At 39.9% G+C, this 21,485-nt stretch overlaps 1 protein-coding gene across 1 annotated transcript; it reads left to right on the top strand.

Annotated features, from left to right (window-relative positions):
* The first annotated feature begins 3,887 nt into the window (after positions 1 to 3,887).
* Positions 3,888 to 15,949, top strand: ISCA1 (iron-sulfur cluster assembly 1). Its single transcript, XM_075211071.1, has 4 exons — positions 3,888 to 4,099; positions 10,002 to 10,055; positions 11,129 to 11,234; positions 14,148 to 15,949. Exons 1-4 carry the CDS (start codon positions 4,019 to 4,021, stop codon positions 14,294 to 14,296), a joined length of 390 nt encoding a protein of 129 aa, XP_075067172.1. The 5' UTR covers positions 3,888 to 4,018; the 3' UTR covers positions 14,297 to 15,949.
* Positions 15,950 to 21,485: the final 5,536 nt, after the last annotated feature.

The raw sequence follows: 21,485 nt of genomic DNA, 5'->3' as shown, positions 1-21,485 counted from the left end.
GAATTCACCCAGCTGTCATGCTCTCACAATATTGGTGGTGTTAACAGAAATTACATATCCTGGGGAGAGTCCAAGTGGCATAAGCCATGTATCAATGACATCCCTTAGTTTTTGTAACAAATTATCAGCTGTATGCCTGTTAGTGAAGCCGGTGATACAAAGAGTGGCCTGCCTGTGACAAATGTTACGCAGTGGTGTACATGCTGCTACTGTTCCTGCTTGTGCAGGCGAATCACCAACCCAGTGGGCTGTCACAGTCATATAATCTTTTGTTTGCCCACTTCCACTTGTTCACATATATGTGGTTAAGTTGGTAGAATGGTATTTTGTAGCCCAATTATTACATTTTTACGAACGTTCTGGTACAGTTGAGGCATAGATTTTCTCGAAAAATAGTGTCGCAATGGAATTTGGTAATGGGGACAGAAGACCTAAATTAACTGTGAAAAAACAGCTGCGTTAATAGTGAATATTGGACGCAGATCTAACACTAGCATAGCCGCCAGCATAGTCGCCATGGCGCCTGTGATCCACTTTATGACTGGGTGACTGCTGTCATACTTGCTTCCTCTAGCAAAAGATTGTTTCACAGTTAATTGTTGTAAAGTACTAATGGTCTTCTTCTTGGGCTGCTTATGGAAGATTCACCCCCAGCAGCAGCAGTAGGCCTAATGGTCACAAAATCTTCACAGGAATTCTGGTTAGGGGAGGAGTCGTGTAGCCTAAGCGGCTTGGATGCAGGACTAACTCCGATCGCTAATGAGGATATTGATGAGGATGTTGTTGTCGGTGTCGATTTCAGGGGCCGGTGAGAGCAGGGAGCTAGCTGATGCTGGACTGTTTGTTGTTATTTTGTGGGAATAAGTTTCGGATTTTCCCAAATGCCTCCCATGAACTCTCTTCAAATGGCGTAACATGGATGAGGTTCCTAAATGGTTTATGTCCCTAACTCGACTGTCTGTGGATTTACAAATGCTACATATGGCTACAGAGCTGTTGTCAGGATTTAGGTAAAAATAATTCCAGACATAAGAGGTGGATTTTTTTGTCTTCTGCCAAGGCATGACAATGGGCTTCTTGATATCACTGTCAACACTGCTTCCACCGGTACAGGACTTACACAAACAACATCGTCATCAACATCCTCATTAGCACCGTCATCAGCTACAGAAATATCCCCCTCATCCTCTTGCAATTCCAAAATAGCATCCTCAAATTGGGAATCACCGGCTACACTTGACCTGCTCATGCACACATCAGAACATATGCTGACAGGGGGCTTCTTTGTAAGTACTGTATCAAAAAGGTCAAGATTCTCCTCAGGTATTTGTGTCATATCTGGATCAGAACCAACATTTTCTTGTAAGGCCTTGCTACTTTCTTCTAGCTCTGCTTTTACACTTATACCGCTTTCATACTGCCGCCCCGGCAATATCCCGGGTTTTTCAAGCCGGATTTCTGCCGGGGCTCGGAGCCTCCCAGCTCAGAAACACCATTCATACTGCACCTCGGACCCGGGAATTTCCCGTGTTGACCCCATTCATACTGCACAAGTCTATGCCCTGGCAATTTGTGGGAGTCATCACCAGAGCAGTTTTCATTGGCTGAAAAATGGTGATGCCATTTAAAAGGTGACTGGTTTTTTGACGCATAAAGATGATGCAAAAGTGGGTGGTGATTGTTTACCACATTACTTCGATTCTGCTTCAGCTTGATCTGCACTCCACCATCCACCATTTCTCCTAAACTCCTTCTCGAATCTTCCACGGGCTCCCACCGATGACATCCTCCTCCACAGACAGGCAGACAGCCAATCAGCTTGTTTTCTGTGCAACCCGGGTTGAAAAACCCGGGTTGCACCATTCATAGTGCAGGCAACCTGGGTCCGACCCGGGAATTACCCCTCGATAAATCCCGGGTTGAAGACCCGGATTTTTAGACCTGGGATTTTTGACTTGTACCAATCATACTGCACCAAGACCCGGGTCGTTTGAGCTCGCTCCGGCAAAAACCCGGGATTTTGGTGCAGTATGAATGGGGTATTAGAAGTATTTGGACACCACTTTTGTAGTCAGAATGACAAGGTCTTCCATCGTCATCACTGACCTTGCAAGATGTCTGAAGTACATTTGCAGAACTAGCACTCCTAAAGTAAGGTGAAGGCCTGAATCTTTCCTTGCCACTGCGTGTGTAGAATGGCATGATGGCAATTTTTCTTTTTTTCGGCACTTAACTTGGCCTCGAGTAAAGGTGATTTTTTCTTTACTGAGGTAAAAGGTGTTTTCTTACATTTTTGTTTCCCTGACTTACAAACACTATGCACTTTAAGAAAGGCTTTAGCAGATGATGTAGAGGTAGAGGGATTATTATAATTATCATCATCATGACTGGTGCCAGCAGCTGGTGCTCCTAATCTTCTGGGGACTGATGGGAATCCATAGCTCTGGCACAGTACAATTTGAGTGTAAAGAACAATAGTAGCCTATTACATTTTTATAAAGAAAATGCAAAATGTCAACTATTCTAATTGTGCATGAATTGTGGCACAATAAAATTTGACTATAAAGAACAATAGAAGCCTACTACATTTTTTATAAAGAAAATGCAAAATGCCACCTCTCCTAATTGTGGGAGAATTGTTGCACAATACAATTTGACTGTAAAGAACAATAGTAGGCTATTACATTTTTATAAAGAAAATGCAAAATGCCAACTCTCCTAATTGTGGGCGAGCTCTGGCATAGTACACTGTGAGTGGAGACTGGAAAGTACAATACCAGCCTATTAAACAAAGTCCACTGACACCTTTCCTAATTGTGGGTGAGCTCTGGCACTGGCAATGTGACTTGAGACTATCACTATACTAACCCTACCAAACTACACTATCACTATACTAACCCTACCAAACTACACTAGAACCTATCAAAGACGCTGCTATCCCTTCATCATCATCATTCATCATCATCATTTATTTATATAGCGCCACTAATTCCGCAGCGCTGTACAGAGAACTCATTCACATCAGTCCCTGCCCCATTGGAGCTTACAGTCTAAATTACCTAATATATACACACACTCACACAAAGACAGACAGAGAGGAAGACAGACAGAGACTAGGGTCAATTTTTGATTGCAGCCAATTAACCTACCAGTATGTTTTTGGAGTGTGGGAGGAAACCGGAGCACCCGGAGGAAACCCACGCAAACACAGGGAAAACATACAAACTCCACACAGATAAGGCCATGGTCGGGAATCGAACTCATGACCCCAGTGCTGTGAGGCAGATGTGCTAACCACTAGGCCACTGTGCTGCCCTTCTCTGTCTCTCTGTGAATTGGGGACGGAGTTCCATTTCGGGTTTTATTTAAAGAATCAAAATATTGCAAAATCCGACGAGACAATGATGACGTATTGCCTCGTTTCCATGCCCGATCGCATGCGCCGAGCCGGCTTGTATAGCCGGCTATGTAGTTTGGGTGGGCTCGGTTTTCAGGAAACCGAGCCTGCCCATCTGTAATACATATATATATATATATATATATATATATATATATATATATATATATATATATAAAATGTGTATATATACAAGTCTTTCTTGGAAGATAATTTCTCAACAAAATGCTACAATTTACCAATACAATGTTACATTATAATGAAAACACTTTATCGTCTAAATGATCTGCATGCTTTTACCCATAGTGGCCTGCACATGCTTTGCTGTTTCCAAACAACTAGAGAAGCACCGACTATTGTTATTGCGTTACTAGGACAGACTGCAAGCAGAGCTCTAGCACTGGAGTCACATTCTGACGCACAGGTCTGTCACTGCTAGTTGTGCCTGGACGCCGGATAACCTGCTTCGACCAATCAGCAGCAGGGCCGTGCTGGGTGGAGTCTGATTGGTGGTGCTGCAGGCTCTGGATTCTACTGTTGTCGCTGAGCGTTGACCTTTCTTCACTTCATTGGGCATTTCTCAGATCCTATGGGCGAGAAAGAGAGAACGTCAACAACAACATGTCCGCCTCGCTTGTGAGAGCGACCATTCGGGCTGTCAGCAAAAGGAAACTGCAGCCAACCCGGGCCGCGCTCATTCTGGTGAGTTCTGTCTAGGCTGATATCTGCAGGCCGGAGAGGCGGCCTGTTTACCAGTGTGGAGGGAGGTGACAGGCTGAGTGTCTGCATTTGACCTTATCAGTCAGGAATAACATGTCGCTGGCAGTATGAAAGGCGCTCACGCTTTATCTTGTATAACAAGGGTAAAACATGAACATGACAGGCTTCGGGTTAAGTGGGAAAAACTTTAGTGATGTAATTGTTTATACAGTGTTAACATTATACTTTATTTCACTGACTGCAGTTCAGTATATAGTTATGACGTTCCCCCTTAGTCCATATACCCACTGGAGTTGAATTTGTGTTTTTAACCAAGGAGAAAAACCATGTCAAACACATTTTAAAATGTGTTTAGTCTAGCATTTAGAACTTAATGTAAACGCATATGGATAAAACAACAGCATATATGTCAGAACAGAAAAGCTCCACTAGTGAAAATGCATGTGGTCATGGTAACAGTAGAAACCATGGTCTCTATTGTCATACCAGTTTATATGCTTTGTACTAGCATAAAAAAATATTTAAAAATTATAGATTGGTTGTTATGGGTTATAACACTGTTTTCTCGAGCATCAGTTTTCTTAAATGTTCCCTATATGTATTTTAGTGCTTAGTTGTACTAGGATAAAATTGTTTAAAAATGACAGACTGGTTGATATGGTTCTTACATCACTTTTTTTGACCTTCAGTTTTCTTAAATGGTCCTTATATGTATTATAGTGCTTGGTTGTATTTATCACACTGAAGGTCATTCTTACCTACATGTATAGCAGTTGATCCCAAACTTTCTCAGTTCGAGGAGCCCTTAGGGTCTCCATAATACTTTCAAGGCACCCCTCAGCCAAAATAATTACCAAGTAGTCCCCGCCTTGCTTAGCACCAGCCCTGGCCACAGGACTCCTGTGAGATTTCCGCGGCGCACAGTTTGGTTACCAGTGATGTATTGTTTAAATATCTTTGTTATATAGAGAACTCTGTGTAAAAAGAATGATGACTTCACACTGATCAGTGTGAGCTTCAATTTTACTGATATTTTTTATTTAAAATCTGAATCTGGCACACCATTGTTGTATACAGTTGATTTTGTATAGTTGAATCATTTGTTTTTCTGAATTGTAATATATATTTTCTAGCCATATGCTGGCTGCATTGAGCAATAAATCATACTTACCTACTTTCTTCAGCTCTCTTCCGGGAGCCAGCCAGTGGAGGGGGGCGTGAGGGGGCGGGGCGGCCAAAATCGCGTCATTTCGGCCCCGCCCCCTGTGACGTCATGACGCAAATTGCGTCATTTGACAGCGGGGGGCGGGGCTAAACGCCGCGATTCATCGGGAATCGCGGCGTTTGGGATCTAATTCTGCCCACTTCACTAGGAAGTGGGCACTTCCTAGTGAAGTGGGCAGAATTCGGGAGATTGCCACACTCGCCCGGGAGTCCGGGAGACTCTCGCAAAATGCGGGAGTCTCCCGGACATTCCGGGAGAGTTGGCAAGTATGCAATAAATATGTTTTGGATTTTGTCACTTCATTTCACTTTGCCAAAACAAACTTTTTATCCACACACTGTACAATAACTTTATAGCAATGCAAATCTAGATACACAATCAACCTTAGAATTGGCATACAACCTTAAACATGCAGGAGTGTGTTTGCCCAATTTTACACGCTTCTGAATTTTTACCATTTTATTTTTTTCATCACTGACTATAGTATAATTTTAAAATCCTGTTGCTCTAGATATAAGTGCTTAGAAAGACCTTGAAATCAAAGTCACCCCATAGCACGGATGGCCTCACTGTCTACTTATTGTTGAAGTAACATTCCCACTGTCTACTAGTTCAGATGCCCCCCCCCCCCACCCCCCAATAAGCGATAACGAATTGAGCTTTCAAAATCTCTCTCCCTATGGCATAGAAAAATCAATTTGACAATAGCAGAAATGATCAGAAATATCCATAGATTGATGTTCCACGGTAGCATAAGTTAAAGGGTAGCTGATGGGACATAAATATCAGATATATAAAAAGAAGCATGGGAGCATCCCACCACCTATCCACATGTTTATATATTACATTATTAAAGTTACATGCAAATAACGGGCAGCTCCAGAGACGGGGCCATAAAGGCTCTACACTGCCTCAAGCCATCACTAGTATCTGGAATATAAACCTCTGATATTCCCAGTGGAGACAAATCTATTCACACATAAATGAAAACAAACTGCCCATGTGACGAGTCTCCACATTTTCCAAAGCAGCCGCTTTCTTATTAAAATTGGTACGCCCCTTGAATTTGATGAATGCACAGCAATCGACCAAAGATTATTAAGATGTATGAATATATGAGACCTTAGGTTAATTCAGTTTATAATTTTTCTATCTTGCTAAACTGAACCTGGTATTTCCAACCTCTAACTCCCTCGCTGATTCCCAACCCCAAACGAGCTACAACTGCATCCCTATTTTCAAAACGTAAAAACCACAAGTAGGTGTGATGTCAAATATAGACTTCTACAATTACTTTGTGTCCAATGCCACGTAATATGACCAATGAAAGATTGTGGGGGAGGATCCAGTTCCATGAAAATTACCTTACAGCCATGTGTACTCTACTATAATATTTTTTGTTATTATATGGCATATATTTAAACATTTCTTAACCTATACTTTACTACAGAAGATCAACCCAACACAGTGCATTAATTTGATTAAAATACAATATTGCGATCACTAAGTAGAAATAAGACCAGGATATTAAGTATAACTTTCTAAAGCAATCTGAGCATATGCAGTATACAAACATTAAAGTGTCAGCAGTGTTGCACTTAGCATCCAGAACCATCAACTTCCTTTCTGCTCTCTTACCTCAGATTTTCGATCAAGCCATTCCATAGCCTAATGTGGAGTAGGAAAGAAATGAGACACCCTCAGTGTGGCCAGAAATAACATAGCATAGAGGAGTTGTAATTCTCTGAGTCTGCGCTTGACCTGAATAAATTTATTCTTTGTACATCCACCGAGAAGTCAAGAAAGACCACTACCCACTTATTCTCATATTGTAATAGTCAGTGTTCTGGCCAGCCTTAGGATAGTATCACTATCTCTATAATGCAGGAGTTTGACAATTAAAGTTGTAGGAGGAGTCTGTGGTTGAGTGTGATGCGCCCTCTTCGTAGTGAATTGAGTCATGAATGCCTCCTTGCCAAACACTTGAATCATCCATTTTTCTAAGAAAACCTCAGAATTGCATCCTCAAGCTCTCTCAGGTAGCCCCACAAAGCTCTAGTTATTTTATCTTAGCTGACCTCTAAATCTGAACACATCTGCTTGCAGGCAACCATCAGTGATACAAGACTGGGTGTTGTATCCTCAAATGCTGGGATGTGGTGCTTTGCCTCTTTCTCTTGTTTTTTGAAGATCTTTACATAGCAGGGATAGCTCCAACTCAACTTTGCCTGCAGAGCTTGTTGCAGAGAAGGATCATTTTAATTTGGTTGATCTGCAGAGAAGTTGATTGAGACTGCAAGGCGGACTGTTCTAGATCTCACCACCTTATTTGCAGTTGGTGACCAGACAGATTTCTCCAACTGAACGGCAGCTGTGTCGTGGCTGGTCTTGCCCATATTTAGCCAGTGAGCGGGCAACACACATCCAAGCTAGAGAATTGAAAGGATGAGGATGGCCTCCTAGAAAGTTGTTAGCAGATCAGTGTAAACCATTCTGGGCAAAATAATGCAAAGGATAAGGATAAAAAAAGGCTAATTCACACAGCCCAAACCTACAACTCTACTAGTCTGGTCCACAGGGATGTGGGGCATCCACTGGTGATTATTCACCTGCAAATGTCAGGTGGTCTTTTGGGAGCAAGGTCCCTCCTTTTGGTTAGAAATGGGGCCCAAACGTATAACACACAGGATTTTTAAATGGAATTATTAGTGGAGAGCAGGCACCAAGTGTGCCATTCCCTGCTAGTCCAGGTCTCACTCCCATAGTGTAATAAAGTGAATAAAACACAAGTTTATGAAAATAAAAGTTTAAATACTCCACTATAGCCTGTTACACCATTTTATATTCATTTGCCACCATTATCTAATGGAAGTTCTTGCATTTATGAATCCTAAATAAATGTAATTCAACAAAGGGAAATCCAAGCCAGATTATCTTCTTTTACTTCAAAGGGATATTCATGCCAGATCATCATCTTTTAATCCAAAGTGATATTCAAGCCAGATCTTGTTTTATTCCAAAGGGAAATCTATGTAAATTTTTAATCTATTGGAAAGAAAAAAAATATTAAGATTACACAAGCTCAACTGTGGAATAAGAGAAAAATCAATTGACTGGAACTTTCTTTAGCTCCATAGACAATCAAAATTGGTTTCCCCCTCTAGCCGCAATATGATTGACTGGCAGCAAGAGGATACCTAGGGGAATCCCTGCTTTCATCACAGATCAATAAAGATTAACCTCTATTAATGTGTCTGAAAAAGCTTACATGTGCTGTGGAGGTCCGTGTTCACCCTTGTTATTTATTATGGACATTTCTACTGGAGTGCAAAATCAGTGCATTTTGTCAAAGTGTGGTGAAATGCTTTAAATGCACGGAAGTGAAAAAAACAGCGTCCACACAATCTTCCTGCTATACAAGCACACATTGATACAAGTATGAACACAAATGGGTTTGGACTCATACATTAGAATTTTTTTTTAATGTTTTGGTTTTACATGCATTGCATGTAAAGAAAGCAATGCAGCGTTTGAACACCAATGGGCAACTCATCTAACATGCCACACTGTTCTGCAAATTGAGTACTTAATTAAATATGCTTTTTCTTCATGTCAGGTGGTGGAGACTATAAATAAGTTCAAGTATGTGTCTAAAATGACTGAAAAATGTGAATTAAAAATGTATTTTTTTTCTCTCTCATATGTACTTTAAGTTTACATAAAATGAAACATACAGCTGTGCAATCTCCATTATCAAACATTAACTGTAGAATAGGCCATACTAAAGAGCTCATTGACTTTCATCTTGGCACTGTCATAGGATGCCAGCTTTGCATCAAGACTGTTCATCAAATTTCTGAACCTGCTAGATCTGACCCGTTATTGTGAAGTGGAACCATCTAGGAGCAAGAAAAGCTCAACCGCGATGCGGTAGGCCACACAAGCTCACAGAACGGGACAGTCGAATGCTGACGTGTGTGGCGCATAAAACTAGTATGTTCTCGTTTGTAGCAAACTACATCTGGAAGCAACATTAGCAAAATAACTGTTTAACAGAGCTTAATGGATTCTGTTTGCATGGCCAAGCAGCTGCAGACAAGTCTCAGATCAACATGCGCAATGCCAAATATCAACTGGAGTGGTGTAGCAGAAACGCATTCTCTGTAATGACGAATCACGCTTCATCATCTGGCAGTCTGACAATCTTATGATATTCCTCAACCAGCATCTTAATCTCCCTAGGTTACCTTATTGCCACCCTTTACACGGCTAACACATGACAACAATCCTCTAACCAACATTGCTCTGTGACTGATCACACAGCCCACTTAATACTTTTTACCTTTGCATTCTAGCTGGACCAATGTGCAATATGATGTAGCGCATGCACTTGTGTTTCAAACTCCCATTGTCCTATAGATTGTAAGCTTGCGAGCAGGGCCCTCTTACCTCTTTGTCTGTATGTATTACCCAATATTGTTTTATTATTGTTTGTTCACAACTGTAAAGCCCTAAGGAATTTGCTGGCACTATAAGAATAAATGTTGATGATGAGTATATTTGATGATGCATGCTATATCCTTAACCGTTTGCTATTTGTGGCTTGTCATGCTATTAACTTTGATTCATATTCCTAAATAATGTATTCCTGTATCTTAGACACCTCCTGCAGTAAATAAAATAAAGCAACTACTAGCAGACAATCCAGACCATGTAAGTAAAACAAAATAATGTTGTTTTTAATTTGGAATGCTACATTTCTTATTGGTTATTGTAGATGTATAGATTTTGTCAAACAAGCATATCTAAATGATAAAAATGTACTAGGCACTTTCATACCTGGTTAGCTTACATAAACTTCTGTCTTACCCAGCCCATTATTTTTCTGGGTGGTGAGCAAGTTTACAATAAAGATAATATCCTCCTGCTAAATGCAAAATGGCATACCATAAATGGAATAATTTCCCCTTGAAGCTTGTCTTATACCGCTTTCATACTGCCGCCCCGGCAATATCCCGGGTTTTTCAAGCCGGGTTTTTGCCGGGGCTCGGAGCGTCCCAGCTCAGAAACACCATTCATACTGCACCTCGGACCCGGGAATTTCCCGGGTTGACCCCATTCATACTGCACAAGTCTGTGCCCTGGCAATTTGTGGGAGTCATCACCAGAGCACTTTTCATTGGCTGAAAAATGGTGATGTCATTGAAAGGTGACTGGTTTTTTGACGCATAAAGATGATGCAAAAGTGGGTGGTGATGACATCATCCTCCAGAGACAGGCAGACAGCCAATCAGCTTGTTTTCTGTGCAACCCGGGTTGAAAAACCATAGTGCAGGCAACCCGGGTCCGACCCGGGAATTACCCCTCGATAAATCCCGGGTTGAAGACCTGGGTTTTTAGACCCGGGATTTTTGACTTGTACCATTCATACTGCACCAAGACCCGGGTCATTTGAGCTCGCCCCCGCAAAAACCCGGGATTTTGGTGCAGTATGAATGGGGTATTAGTTTACCTTATGACTTTTTGAGTTTGATTGCCTATATATTCCTCCAGACTGCTGTATGTATGGAAGAAGATGAAGTTTTGTGATGTTTTTATTTCATATTCTAGATGTTTTATCATAAATTGCCTAGTTTTGTGTATGGTAAATGATAGCCTACTAGGCATACTATTATACAATCAAGATATATAAAAATGTATCAAGAAATTATAGATTTTCTTTATTGGGGTTTACAGTCAACCAAACTAGTTTATAAGATTTAATTTTTTTTTCCCCCCATTAACAGAGTGGTTTAAAAGTAGCAGTTCGTACAAGAGGCTGCAATGGCTTGTCCTATTATCTAGAATATGCAAAGTCCAAGGGACCATCAGATGAAGAAGTAGTACAAGATGGTAAGTGGTTAGCATGCTGATGTGAATTTGGCATTACCACAATACCACCATGAGTAATATAATTGTTATATTTTGCTGCGGATTTAGAAAAAGAAATAAAAATAATTCTGTTTTTTTTATTTTATTTTTTTTATTTATCTTTGTTTACCTATATCATTTAGCATTATTCAAATATTCTTGTTTTATCCTACAAGTGAACAGAATCACAATGTTCATATTACTTGACATTTTCAGAGCTTTGAAATTGTTTTCCTGTTAAATCTAAGCATGAAATATGCTTTCTACTGATTCATGAGTCATATTGAATTTAATCATTTGTTGTGTTTTACAAAATACCCAAGACAGATACTCTTGGATCAAGTTCTTTCTGTGCCATGTCTGCCTTAATCTTTAGCCTCTTTTTCCTACCATTGGCATAGGCTCCCAGAGTCCAAAATTATACTGGTAGGTTAATTCACATGTGACAGAAATGTAAGGTTGGACCGTTTTGATAAATATGAATGAAAAGGAATATTCTTGTGTGTTATTTATTATTTCATTCATATGGGCATATTCAATTAGCTTTCCGGAACGGGCCGCGTAGTCAATACACGGTACCGCAATAACGTGGATTTTCGTTCGCAGCCCATAGGGTTGCGTACGAAAATCCGTGTTAATGCGGTACCGTATTAACGGCAATAGTGCGCAGGATTCGCGGTAACGTGCGTTACCGCGAACCGGAAAGCTAATTGAATATGCCCCATTGAGTCTCTTTATCTATTTTTCTGACTTGGATGAAGATCTGAACACCTTTAAGGTTACATTTATGCAGAAATTCTAGCAGTACTGTATGCATGTGAGTGTATGATAAGGAATGAGGCCGTAAAATCCAATTGGCAGGGATTGATGTGAATGACGAGACATTCTCTGTACAGTGCTACGTAAAATGATTGGTGCTATAAATAAATGATAATAATAAACTGCTTCCTCCATGAACACCTTGGGGTTTTTTCTTCTGAGTAACTTTCTTTAAAAAAATTAAATAAAATAAAAAATCTGTATTTCTATAGGTGAACTCCACATAAATTAAAAGGGAATTATGCTTTTTGTAGCATTTTATAGGGTTTGCGCACAGCGGTGTTAACTCCATATTTATCCTTGGCTGAACTGCGTGTTCTTAAACAGCCAGAATGCAGCTCAAACAGAACTTAAAATTATCTCATTGATCCCTTTTATGATCGCAAGTGCTGGTTATATGGCCACTTGGGGCATTGCAGAGTAAATGCTCAACTACACATAAACAAAGCTTGCAGAATATTTGGTCTATGTTCTGTCAAGTATTCACTCTCTAGCCCAAGTGACTGTGTAGTGTGAGGGGTAGTTAGTCAAATGAAGAAGCACACAGTGTCTTTCAGTCTTATGTTGCTTGCCAGATGCTTTCTTATGTGTCTCTTTTCATGACAGAGTGACACCAGCTTTGCTATTAAGTTATTTTATAGTGCTTACATATTACAAAGCACTTTTACAGAGAGTGATTCATCTTTAATATCTGTCCCTGTAACCAGTGGAGCTTACAATCTGGTCACAATTGAAATAATGACTCCAAACAACCTTATGGATCAATTTTATAATTATTGTGGCATATGCATGTGATTACTTCTGCATAGCAACTCGCACATCTCTACTGTGTCACAGAAAATAAGTAAAATGATGTATTTCAGTAAATACTGCACATTACAATACCTATTTAGGTTAATTGTTTTTTTTTCACTACAATACAAACATTAGACAGCACTTCTAACTTTTTTTATAGTGTTAACGCTGGTTTCACTATGACAGTATTACAGATATTGTTGATCAGCGCTGCTTGCAGCATTCTTACGGTGTATCAGTCGTAACGTGACTGCAACCCAGCATTTATACTATCTGCACTTGCAGAAGCGAACACATGCCAAGAAATGACACTTTGTTTTCTTGCAGTATTATGTAATTGTAATAAACAAGATGTTTGTTTATGTGACTGGTTTTTGACTGATTGCTTGTAGTTTTATTTTTATTTTTCAAATACCATTAAGGATATTATGTGATTGAAAACTTTTGAATAATATTTAATTTTTCTCCAACTTAAGTTAATAAATGCAACATCTTGACGTAATTGTTTATGGTCATATGTTTTATATAATGACTTACTGAAAAATAACATCACATTCTGCCTCTATAAAAAGAGGGCTTTACCTGGCAGATGTAGCTTCAGGATGAATATTCTGAACTATTACAGTATTTCCACCAGATGAGTTTCTCTGCAGTGGATAGTGATTGCACTTTCTATCCTAAATCCAGTTATACAAAAATAAATAATAATTATAATAAATAAGTGAAATTTTGTTTGGGAGGCCATAGCACCCCTGGACCCCCTCCCCAGAGTAATTCCTCCCCGGCATTACAATCCAATTAAATGCTTTGTTGTACTGTGTAATGCAAGGTAACTGCTGTGTTTAGTGAGTAGCCTTATTACTGTCTAGATTTAAAAAACAATTTATTTTTCTTTTTTTTAGTGAAGTTTCCCAGGATTGTTTGAGATGAATCAATAATATCAGTAATATTTGACCCATCTTTTTTTACCATATGCTAATACATAATTAATTCTAGAGCCCTATGGTTTAAACAAAGATAGGTAATGAAACAAAAGCTTAGTAAGTTAATACATACTGTGGTATGCAGTCGTTCATTGTATCTAATTGTTTGCATTTGCTTTATTCTTCAACTCATACAATCCACGTGGCAAGTTTACTTCTCATTAGCGAACAAGGATCTCTGAGAAAACCACTTTTCTTTGTCCAAAGGGAACACTACAAAATGTATTTGACATCTATTAGTGCTGCTATGCTATAGTGCAAGAGCCATCCAGCTTTTTAAATGCACTTTATTTTGCAGGAGTGCGAGTCTTCATAGAGAAGAAAGCACAGCTGACTCTTTTAGGAACAGAAATGGACTATGTAGAAGATAAACTTTCCAGTGAGTTTGTTTTTAATAATCCAAACATTAAAGGAACCTGCGGATGTGGTGAAAGCTTCAACATTTGACAGACAATGACTGCCTGCTTTCAGCCTACCGGAAAAATAACATCTTCTATTGTAATCTTGCATTGTAAAGCACTTTTGTCGGATTCTCAGGCTATGTGAAATGTCGCTAACTTTGAACTAGTAAAGGTTTTGATTTTTTGTTTTGTGAACAAAACCACAACTTCATATAGTCTCCTGTCCTTTTAACCTGAACAAGTCATTAACTGAAACAGAGAATTTATTCTAGCCCTTTTTGTCATTCTCTTTCATGCCACTATTTCTCATTTTAATCAGCTATGTTTCTGTGACAGACAGTAGTCAAAAATATTGTAAAATCAGATTTTGTAGGTATCATGTACAAAACTACTTAAGTTGTGAACTTGCAGAACACTTCAGTATGTCTAAGTTGATTCTGCATATATTGATTCCTATTGCAGTTATCACCTGGACTCATTTTATTGGTGATTCCACTTTTTAACAATTGGGAAACCAGTAATTGTGCTGCCTGGACTCTGCTGGAGTTATATATCAATGGCGAGATACCAGGGTGGCTTTACTGTTAGTAGAACATTGTCAACCTAATAACATTTATAGTCGGTTGCTATGTTTAATAAGTACATTAATTGCTTTAACCCATAAAAAAGAAGTTTTCAATGTGAAATCATTGCTTGGTGAAATGTCACTTTTGGCCATTAAAATAAACTATTCTGCCATCTCTTTAGTATACGGACACACACTAAAAATAGAAACAGGCTGTTGCTTAAACGTCAATGGAACATTGAGTCACATGAATAGACTGTACATGATGCTGAATAACAATTTGAATTGCTAACAGCATGCAGTGTCCAATATTTAATCCATACTCCAATGTTTGCCTTTGCCTTACCCTTTCATATTAAATTAAGGTGTTTGTATTGCATCATTCAAAAGCTCTATAGAAATCATTACATAACATGTTACAGTGTGTAGGCTTTGATATTATGTCTAATGGAGGCTTTTGGTTACAAACCTTATTGATTAAGAATGTTCTCAGTCCCTTTGAGCACCTCCTTAATCATAAACTTATCTCATTAAATTGTGTGTTCTTTATTCCACGTGCTAAAAGATATGGAAGTCCAAAGCCAAAACTAAGCAGTTTTGTAGTGCACTAAAGTTCAGTCATATTTAGCTCCACATATGAATCTGGCTCACTACAACAGCTGCCTTTCATGCTATGTTTGCTGTCCCTCTATTTGTCTGCTTTTAAGTGTTTAACATCAAAAGCAATTCTTTATTGACATTTAAATGTGTTACTATTGTTTTGCCCAGTTCAGTTTAATTTTGCTTGTATGAACAGAATCTAAAGCCGTACACATTAGCAAGTTTATATTTCCTCTACTTCCTTTTGATTATCTGTAGAAATAGTTCAGAATTCCAAGCTACCTATTCTTTCTGCATCTGTCCCGTTACTTATCAAGAGAGATGTTTGCTAAAATGCGTATATGTGATATATATCTTTGAAAATGTTTTGGTGGCACTGATGATTTTTTTTTTATGTTTTTTTTCCTGTTTAAGGAAGCCTGAAACGCACAAGTAGATTATATAACTTGAACATAAAATATAACATTGAACACAGTGGCTTGTTTTACATTAAACATTTGGTTTGAAAAATAAAAGTATTAATTGATGCAATAATATATAATAATAGTACTGTCTTTGAGTTTTGCATTAAAGCGGACCTGCGATGTTTAAAAAAATAAATAAAATAAAATTAACATTAATTAGTACAGCATGAATTAATGCTGTTTTACAGTCTATTAAATGTTGAATTCCAGCAAAAATATTACCTAAAACTGTGCCCCTCACTTGTCTGTCTTGGACTTTTTGCTCTAGGGCCATAGGCATCATTTACATTAGCTGTTGGTATAGGCAATCTTGGCCTGTCTGGCTTTCATCAGCTTGATTTTACAGAGAGGTCCTCCGGAATACAATGGGGTGTGCATACTCCTTAAGGCTGGGAACACACTGTAGTGTGTTCAGCCGAATATTGGGCCAAACAAACGATGATAAACGACTGTTCAGCCCGATATCTCATTAGTGTGTACACTGCAAAGATGAAGGATTATCATTCCAAAGCACATCGTATTGTATTTTTTTGATTTCTAAACCGGGCTGACAATGTTGTTCATTGATGGAACGATGTTACAATTCTGCAGTGTGTATGCACTCATGACCGGCAGTGTCCAAAGATCTCTACGGAGTGTGCAGAGTCGTAATCTTTTCAGCCGCTGATTATGACAGATGAAGATGACAGATATGAAAGTAAATCTTATAAAGCGTGTTTATTGTGTACACGTCAATCAGCACGCTGATCAGGACTTTTGTGAACTTTTTTATAGGGTGTACCCAACCTAATACTGACCAGAAAATGTTTACTTCATGCAGACATGTAAATAGGTGGATTTAAAATAAACTATATAGATGTAACATATAGTTTATCATCAAGATGACTGCCACACCTTCTGCAAAATATGTTAAGTGCTTTGAGTCCTATTGGGAGAAAAGATCTTCATAAATACAATTATTATTTTATGTCTAATGTATTTTTGACAGTTATTCTATAAAGGAAAACTAAATGAGATGAAAACATTTTGACTTGTTCTTCTTTACCTTCCTGCAGCTTCATTTGCAGCAACTTTTGTATTTTATTTCTATTAATTTCAGTGTTCTCCCCAGCACCTATTTCCCTGGTACTCCAAATGGCTGTTTTACTTGTCACCCGGCTCTTGGAGTCCGACTGAGTCCTATTATAATAGAATAAACCATTGTTTCTCCTGTTAGAACAGACACTATGTGAACACTACAGCCAGCAGTGTGTGTTGGACCACTGACCACCAGTCTGATCAGTCCTGGCAGGTGTGGGCAATAAACTCCAACATTTTTCAATATTATTGTGAAGTATTGAATCTTCCCCCACCCGGCTACTTCTTAAAGCCACCCGACTGGCAACATTTTCTGGGGAGAACACTGAATTTAGTTGTTCTGTTTAACCAATATGCTGGTTGCTGCAAATAAGGCTTTTTGAATCCAACACATAAATGAGCTCTGAATCCCAAAATTTACATTTTCAGATATGAAGGTAAAATATTTTTTTTCCAGTATTACTTTGATAGACAAGTACTTTCCCCACTACATTAGAGCTGAAGTTGCACCCAACATATTTAGGGCACTGTCCAAATGGCACTAAAAGCTGAAATTTCAGTTGAAATGCTGTGACACCATTGATCCTGTCTTGCATATAATTCCACGCAGTAAATTGCTGCAGAACAAAAGACAACCACTGATGATGGACTAATGAAATATTGCACTCAGCATTTGTAACCTCAAGAGATGCAGCATCCTTCAGTCACAACAGGTACTTATGTTGCCAAATTCTCACAGTCTTCTGTTAAATGTGATAAAGGAGCAAAAAGACGGCACCAAACATGTAGTACATTAACCACTTGCACACCAGCTGCGGTCTTGAAACAGTGCAGTGTTAAAAGGCCACTGCTCTATTATCAGTTTATATTACAGCCGAGGCTCCGGAGTGGTTCACTTCAGTGATTTCCCAAGAACTAAAGTAGAGGCAGTCCCAGGGCAGTGCAGCTCTACTGGATCAAGTTTACATTAAGGGCCCTATCAATTAAGGAGGACAAAGCATAAAAAAGGAGTAAATTTGCACCTTGGAAAAACCATATTGCATTGGTGGGAGAGGTAAGTGCTTGCTGGCAAAAGTAGAGAGAAACAGAAAGTCTCAAGTTAAAAATAAAGGAAAATAAACTAATGTAACAAGTTTAAAAAAAAAATACATCTTCGCTTTTATAGCCTTTTTACTTCTTCAGATTAAATATAAACCACATATTGGCTATCATTTAACTTGAGGAAGCTGGATGATTATTTCTTAAATTGAAGGCCTTTTTAATTAATCTAAATGTAAAGAATCTTTTAAGCATGCTATCAAAAGAAAGCCATTTTCACTACAGAGAGAGACTGCTTTAAATTGACTGTAAAATAAATTAATGTTATTTCTGCTGAAAAATAGATGTTCCCTAAACTTGAAATTAGAATTTGTCACGTAGGTGGGGAAACCCTCAAATCATGAAGAGTTTGAATCTAAAATAAAGAAAATTATAAATATAGACCTCAACAAATATTATTATTATTATTATATTTATTATTCTAAAAACATGTCTCACAGCAGCTTGTTTTTTATTTTAAATTTTTTAAAGACCCATTGGGTGTATGATTTTTGTTCAAACACAAATAAAAGAATCCCAATGTAAACCCCAATTCTAATGTAAACAGAATATTGTACACCACTATAAATTTCTCATCCTTAATTTTAAGATACAGACAATTAAAGAGCAGTAACACAATTTTAAACAGTGGAACTCAATGAGTGGTAAACACATCTGCACATTTTTGTATTTGAACATATGAAGGGAAAAAATGCACAGAAAATAAAGTATTTACTGTTTCCAACCTCAAAAAAATCACCTTTCCCTCTCTGATCACCAACTACACTTTTAGCATTTCTGCACCCCTCTCACCCCCCCAGCCCCTGAAGTTATTCTCGCCATTGATCCTACCATGTTCTCTTCCTCCTCCCTGGTCTCACTTCTCTTCCCCATTACCACTCTTTCTTGTCCCAATGAGGCTGTCTGCTTCTTTAATCTCACCCTTAACACTGCTCTTGATTCTGTTGCCTTGGCAATCACCATCAAGCTTCCCGACTCAACCATGGCACTACAAACTTGCCCACTATCTTCAAATATGCTCACCTAGTTCAGAATGGCTCTGATGAAAGTCACACACTCTGTTGAGGTGCTTCCGCTGTCAGCCCCCATCTCAACAACCAGTGGCAATCCTAGGAGCCAGGCACAGTCACCGCAGGCTGTGCCCGTCCTCCTTTGCTGATAGCCAACTGCAGCCACTACATGAGGAGGGATGGCAGCAGGAAAGTGTACCCTCTCCCAGCACAGTGCTGGGAGAGAGAGAGAGGGGTAGTAAAATGCAGTGTGTCCCCTAAGTTAGGCTGCCTCTTACTAGAGGCAGCTATTGCGTTAATTAAAAAAAATATATAATTTTTTTCTTGGGTGACTGGGACAGGCTACGGTCACTGAGATAGTGAGCCTGGCTTGGCACGGGGTTGGTGGAGGGGGTTCAGTGCTAGGCCCTGGGGGAAAGTGTTTTGTTTTCCTCCACTGCACTTCCTCCTTGGTGGTCGCTCACTCCACCACAATAAGCAGCCACTTAAAAGCACCAATTTTCTGTCCTTTGTCCTGTGTCCTGTAAGGTAATGTGTTTTTTGGGGGAGGGGGGTTGTTTCCCTGCATTTTGTCCTTTAGACTGGGGCTGCTAGGCTATATTGCAGACTCACTTTCTGTACTTGATTTGTGTCATTTTATATACTGTGTTTTTTCACTGTTATTTGATTTGTGAGTTTTGTCCCATCTGTTCACATGTCAGATGGGAAAAATCCATACAAATTATGTCTGGAGTCACCTGTGCCGCCTGTAATGTTAACTTACCGTCCGGACACTCAGGCTTGCATGCCTTGTATGCAGCCTGTCGGTCTCAAGATCGCATGCCATGTGCGCCAGCAAGTTCTTGTTCTGACTCGGCAGAGCCCGGCTGGGCATGGTCTCTTTCCAATACTGTGGTTGAACTTGCCCAATTGGTGTGGTCTCAGTCTGTGGGCGGTCCTTCTTCAAATCCCCTTTCTCTGTCATGAGTGAGGTGGATTCTGGTTCACTAAGACAAAGTCCAGCTAGACTTGTAGCGGTGGATTCTGTCGTACTGGCCTGTGTACGTGGGCTTGCGCCCGCAGTACAGGGTTTGGTTTTGGTCTCTTCTTCTTTAGAGCGGATGTTGCAATCTGCTACACCGTCCTCCTCACGTAAGTGCAATCGGGTGGCGGCGCCCCTTCAAGGAAATGAGTCAGATTTTGACTGTTCTTCCCAGGAGGCGGGCGAATTAGCACAGGATTCTGACTTGGATTCTCCTGTGGTGGAGGAGGTTCATTCTGATTGTCAGTGTGGAGCAATTCATACAGGCTGTGCGTCAGGAACTTGACATTCCTGAGTCGGCTGTCCCTGATGCTGCTGAGCCTTCTCTTGTGCAGCAGACAAAGCATTCTTTGTTTCTCCCCACTTCTTCCCAATTGGAAGATTTATTGGCTGAGCCTTGGGCTTCCCTGGATCGGAAGTTTCAGTTGTCGTGTTATGGGTAGCGCCTCCACGTGTGGATGCTCCAGTTGCGAGGTTGGGCAAAATAACTACTGTACCTCTTCCCAACGCAGCCACTCTTAACGATGGTACAGACCGTAAGATTGATGCCATCCTTAAGTCTATTTTCGTTGCAGCGGGTGCCTCTCTCTGCAGCCTGCCTTGGCATCGGCGTGGGTCAACAAGGCTGTAGAATGCTGGTCAGTAAAGCTGTCTGCGGGTTTGTTGGCAGGGAGACTGTATTCTGAACTGCTTCCATTGGTGGAGCAAATTCAGAGGGCTGTAGATTTTTTTTTTAGGGGAGACGGCCCTGGACGCGGGACTAATAGGGGCACGAATATTTGCCTCTGTGTTTTTCGCTTGTCAGACTCTGTCTGAAGTCCTGGGAGACTGATGTTAATTGTAAAAAGGCTCTTGAGACATTTCCCTTTTCCTGGGGTGTTTTGTTTGGCCCTCAGTTTGACTACATTATCAGCAAGCTTCCTGTTAATGCTCCCAAACATGTCCATGAATATCCATGTTTTTAGTCTTCAGGCAGGTCCCGAGGTCAATATTTCTCATCCAATCCTCCGGAAGTCAGTCGTCCGTCCCCAGGGGTGGTTTGCAGCATGGGCATTCGGCCTGGCCTGCTCGACATCCGGCAGCTAAGCCTGCTGACAAGCAGTCCGCATTACGGACATTTTGCCCTTCTGCGGTCACCAGTGGTTCGTCTCCTCTTAATCAAAGATCCATAGTTTCAGTCTACCACGGATGCCTGGGTGCAGGAAATTATGGACTGGGGGGTACGAAATCGATCTCGGTCCTCCTCCCAAGCAGTTCTTTAACACAGGGCTTCCGGAGTGATTTTTTTCGGTACAGAATTCACAAAAAGCTTTGGGATTCTATTCCAACCTTTTTTTGGTGCTAAAACCAGACTGCTCATTCAGACCCATTCTGAATCTGAAATCGTTGAACACTCAGGT

The sequence above is a fragment of the Mixophyes fleayi genome, chromosome 1 (genome assembly GCF_038048845.1).
Source record: "Mixophyes fleayi isolate aMixFle1 chromosome 1, aMixFle1.hap1, whole genome shotgun sequence".
NCBI classification, from domain to species: Eukaryota; Metazoa; Chordata; class Amphibia; order Anura; family Limnodynastidae; genus Mixophyes; species Mixophyes fleayi.
This window is presented reverse-complemented; position numbering and strand designations above follow the sequence as displayed.

Coding starts and splice junctions, on each gene's coding strand:
- ISCA1 (XM_075211071.1), top strand. CDS start 4,019: ATGTCCGCCTCGCTTGTGAGAGCGACCATTCGGGCTGTCAGCAAAAGG. Junction 10,056..11,128: donor TAGCAGACAATCCAGACCAT/GTAAGTAAAACA, acceptor CCCCATTAACAG/AGTGGTTTAAAAGTAGCAGT. Junction 11,235..14,147: donor TGAAGAAGTAGTACAAGATG/GTAAGTGGTTAG, acceptor TTTATTTTGCAG/GAGTGCGAGTCTTCATAGAG.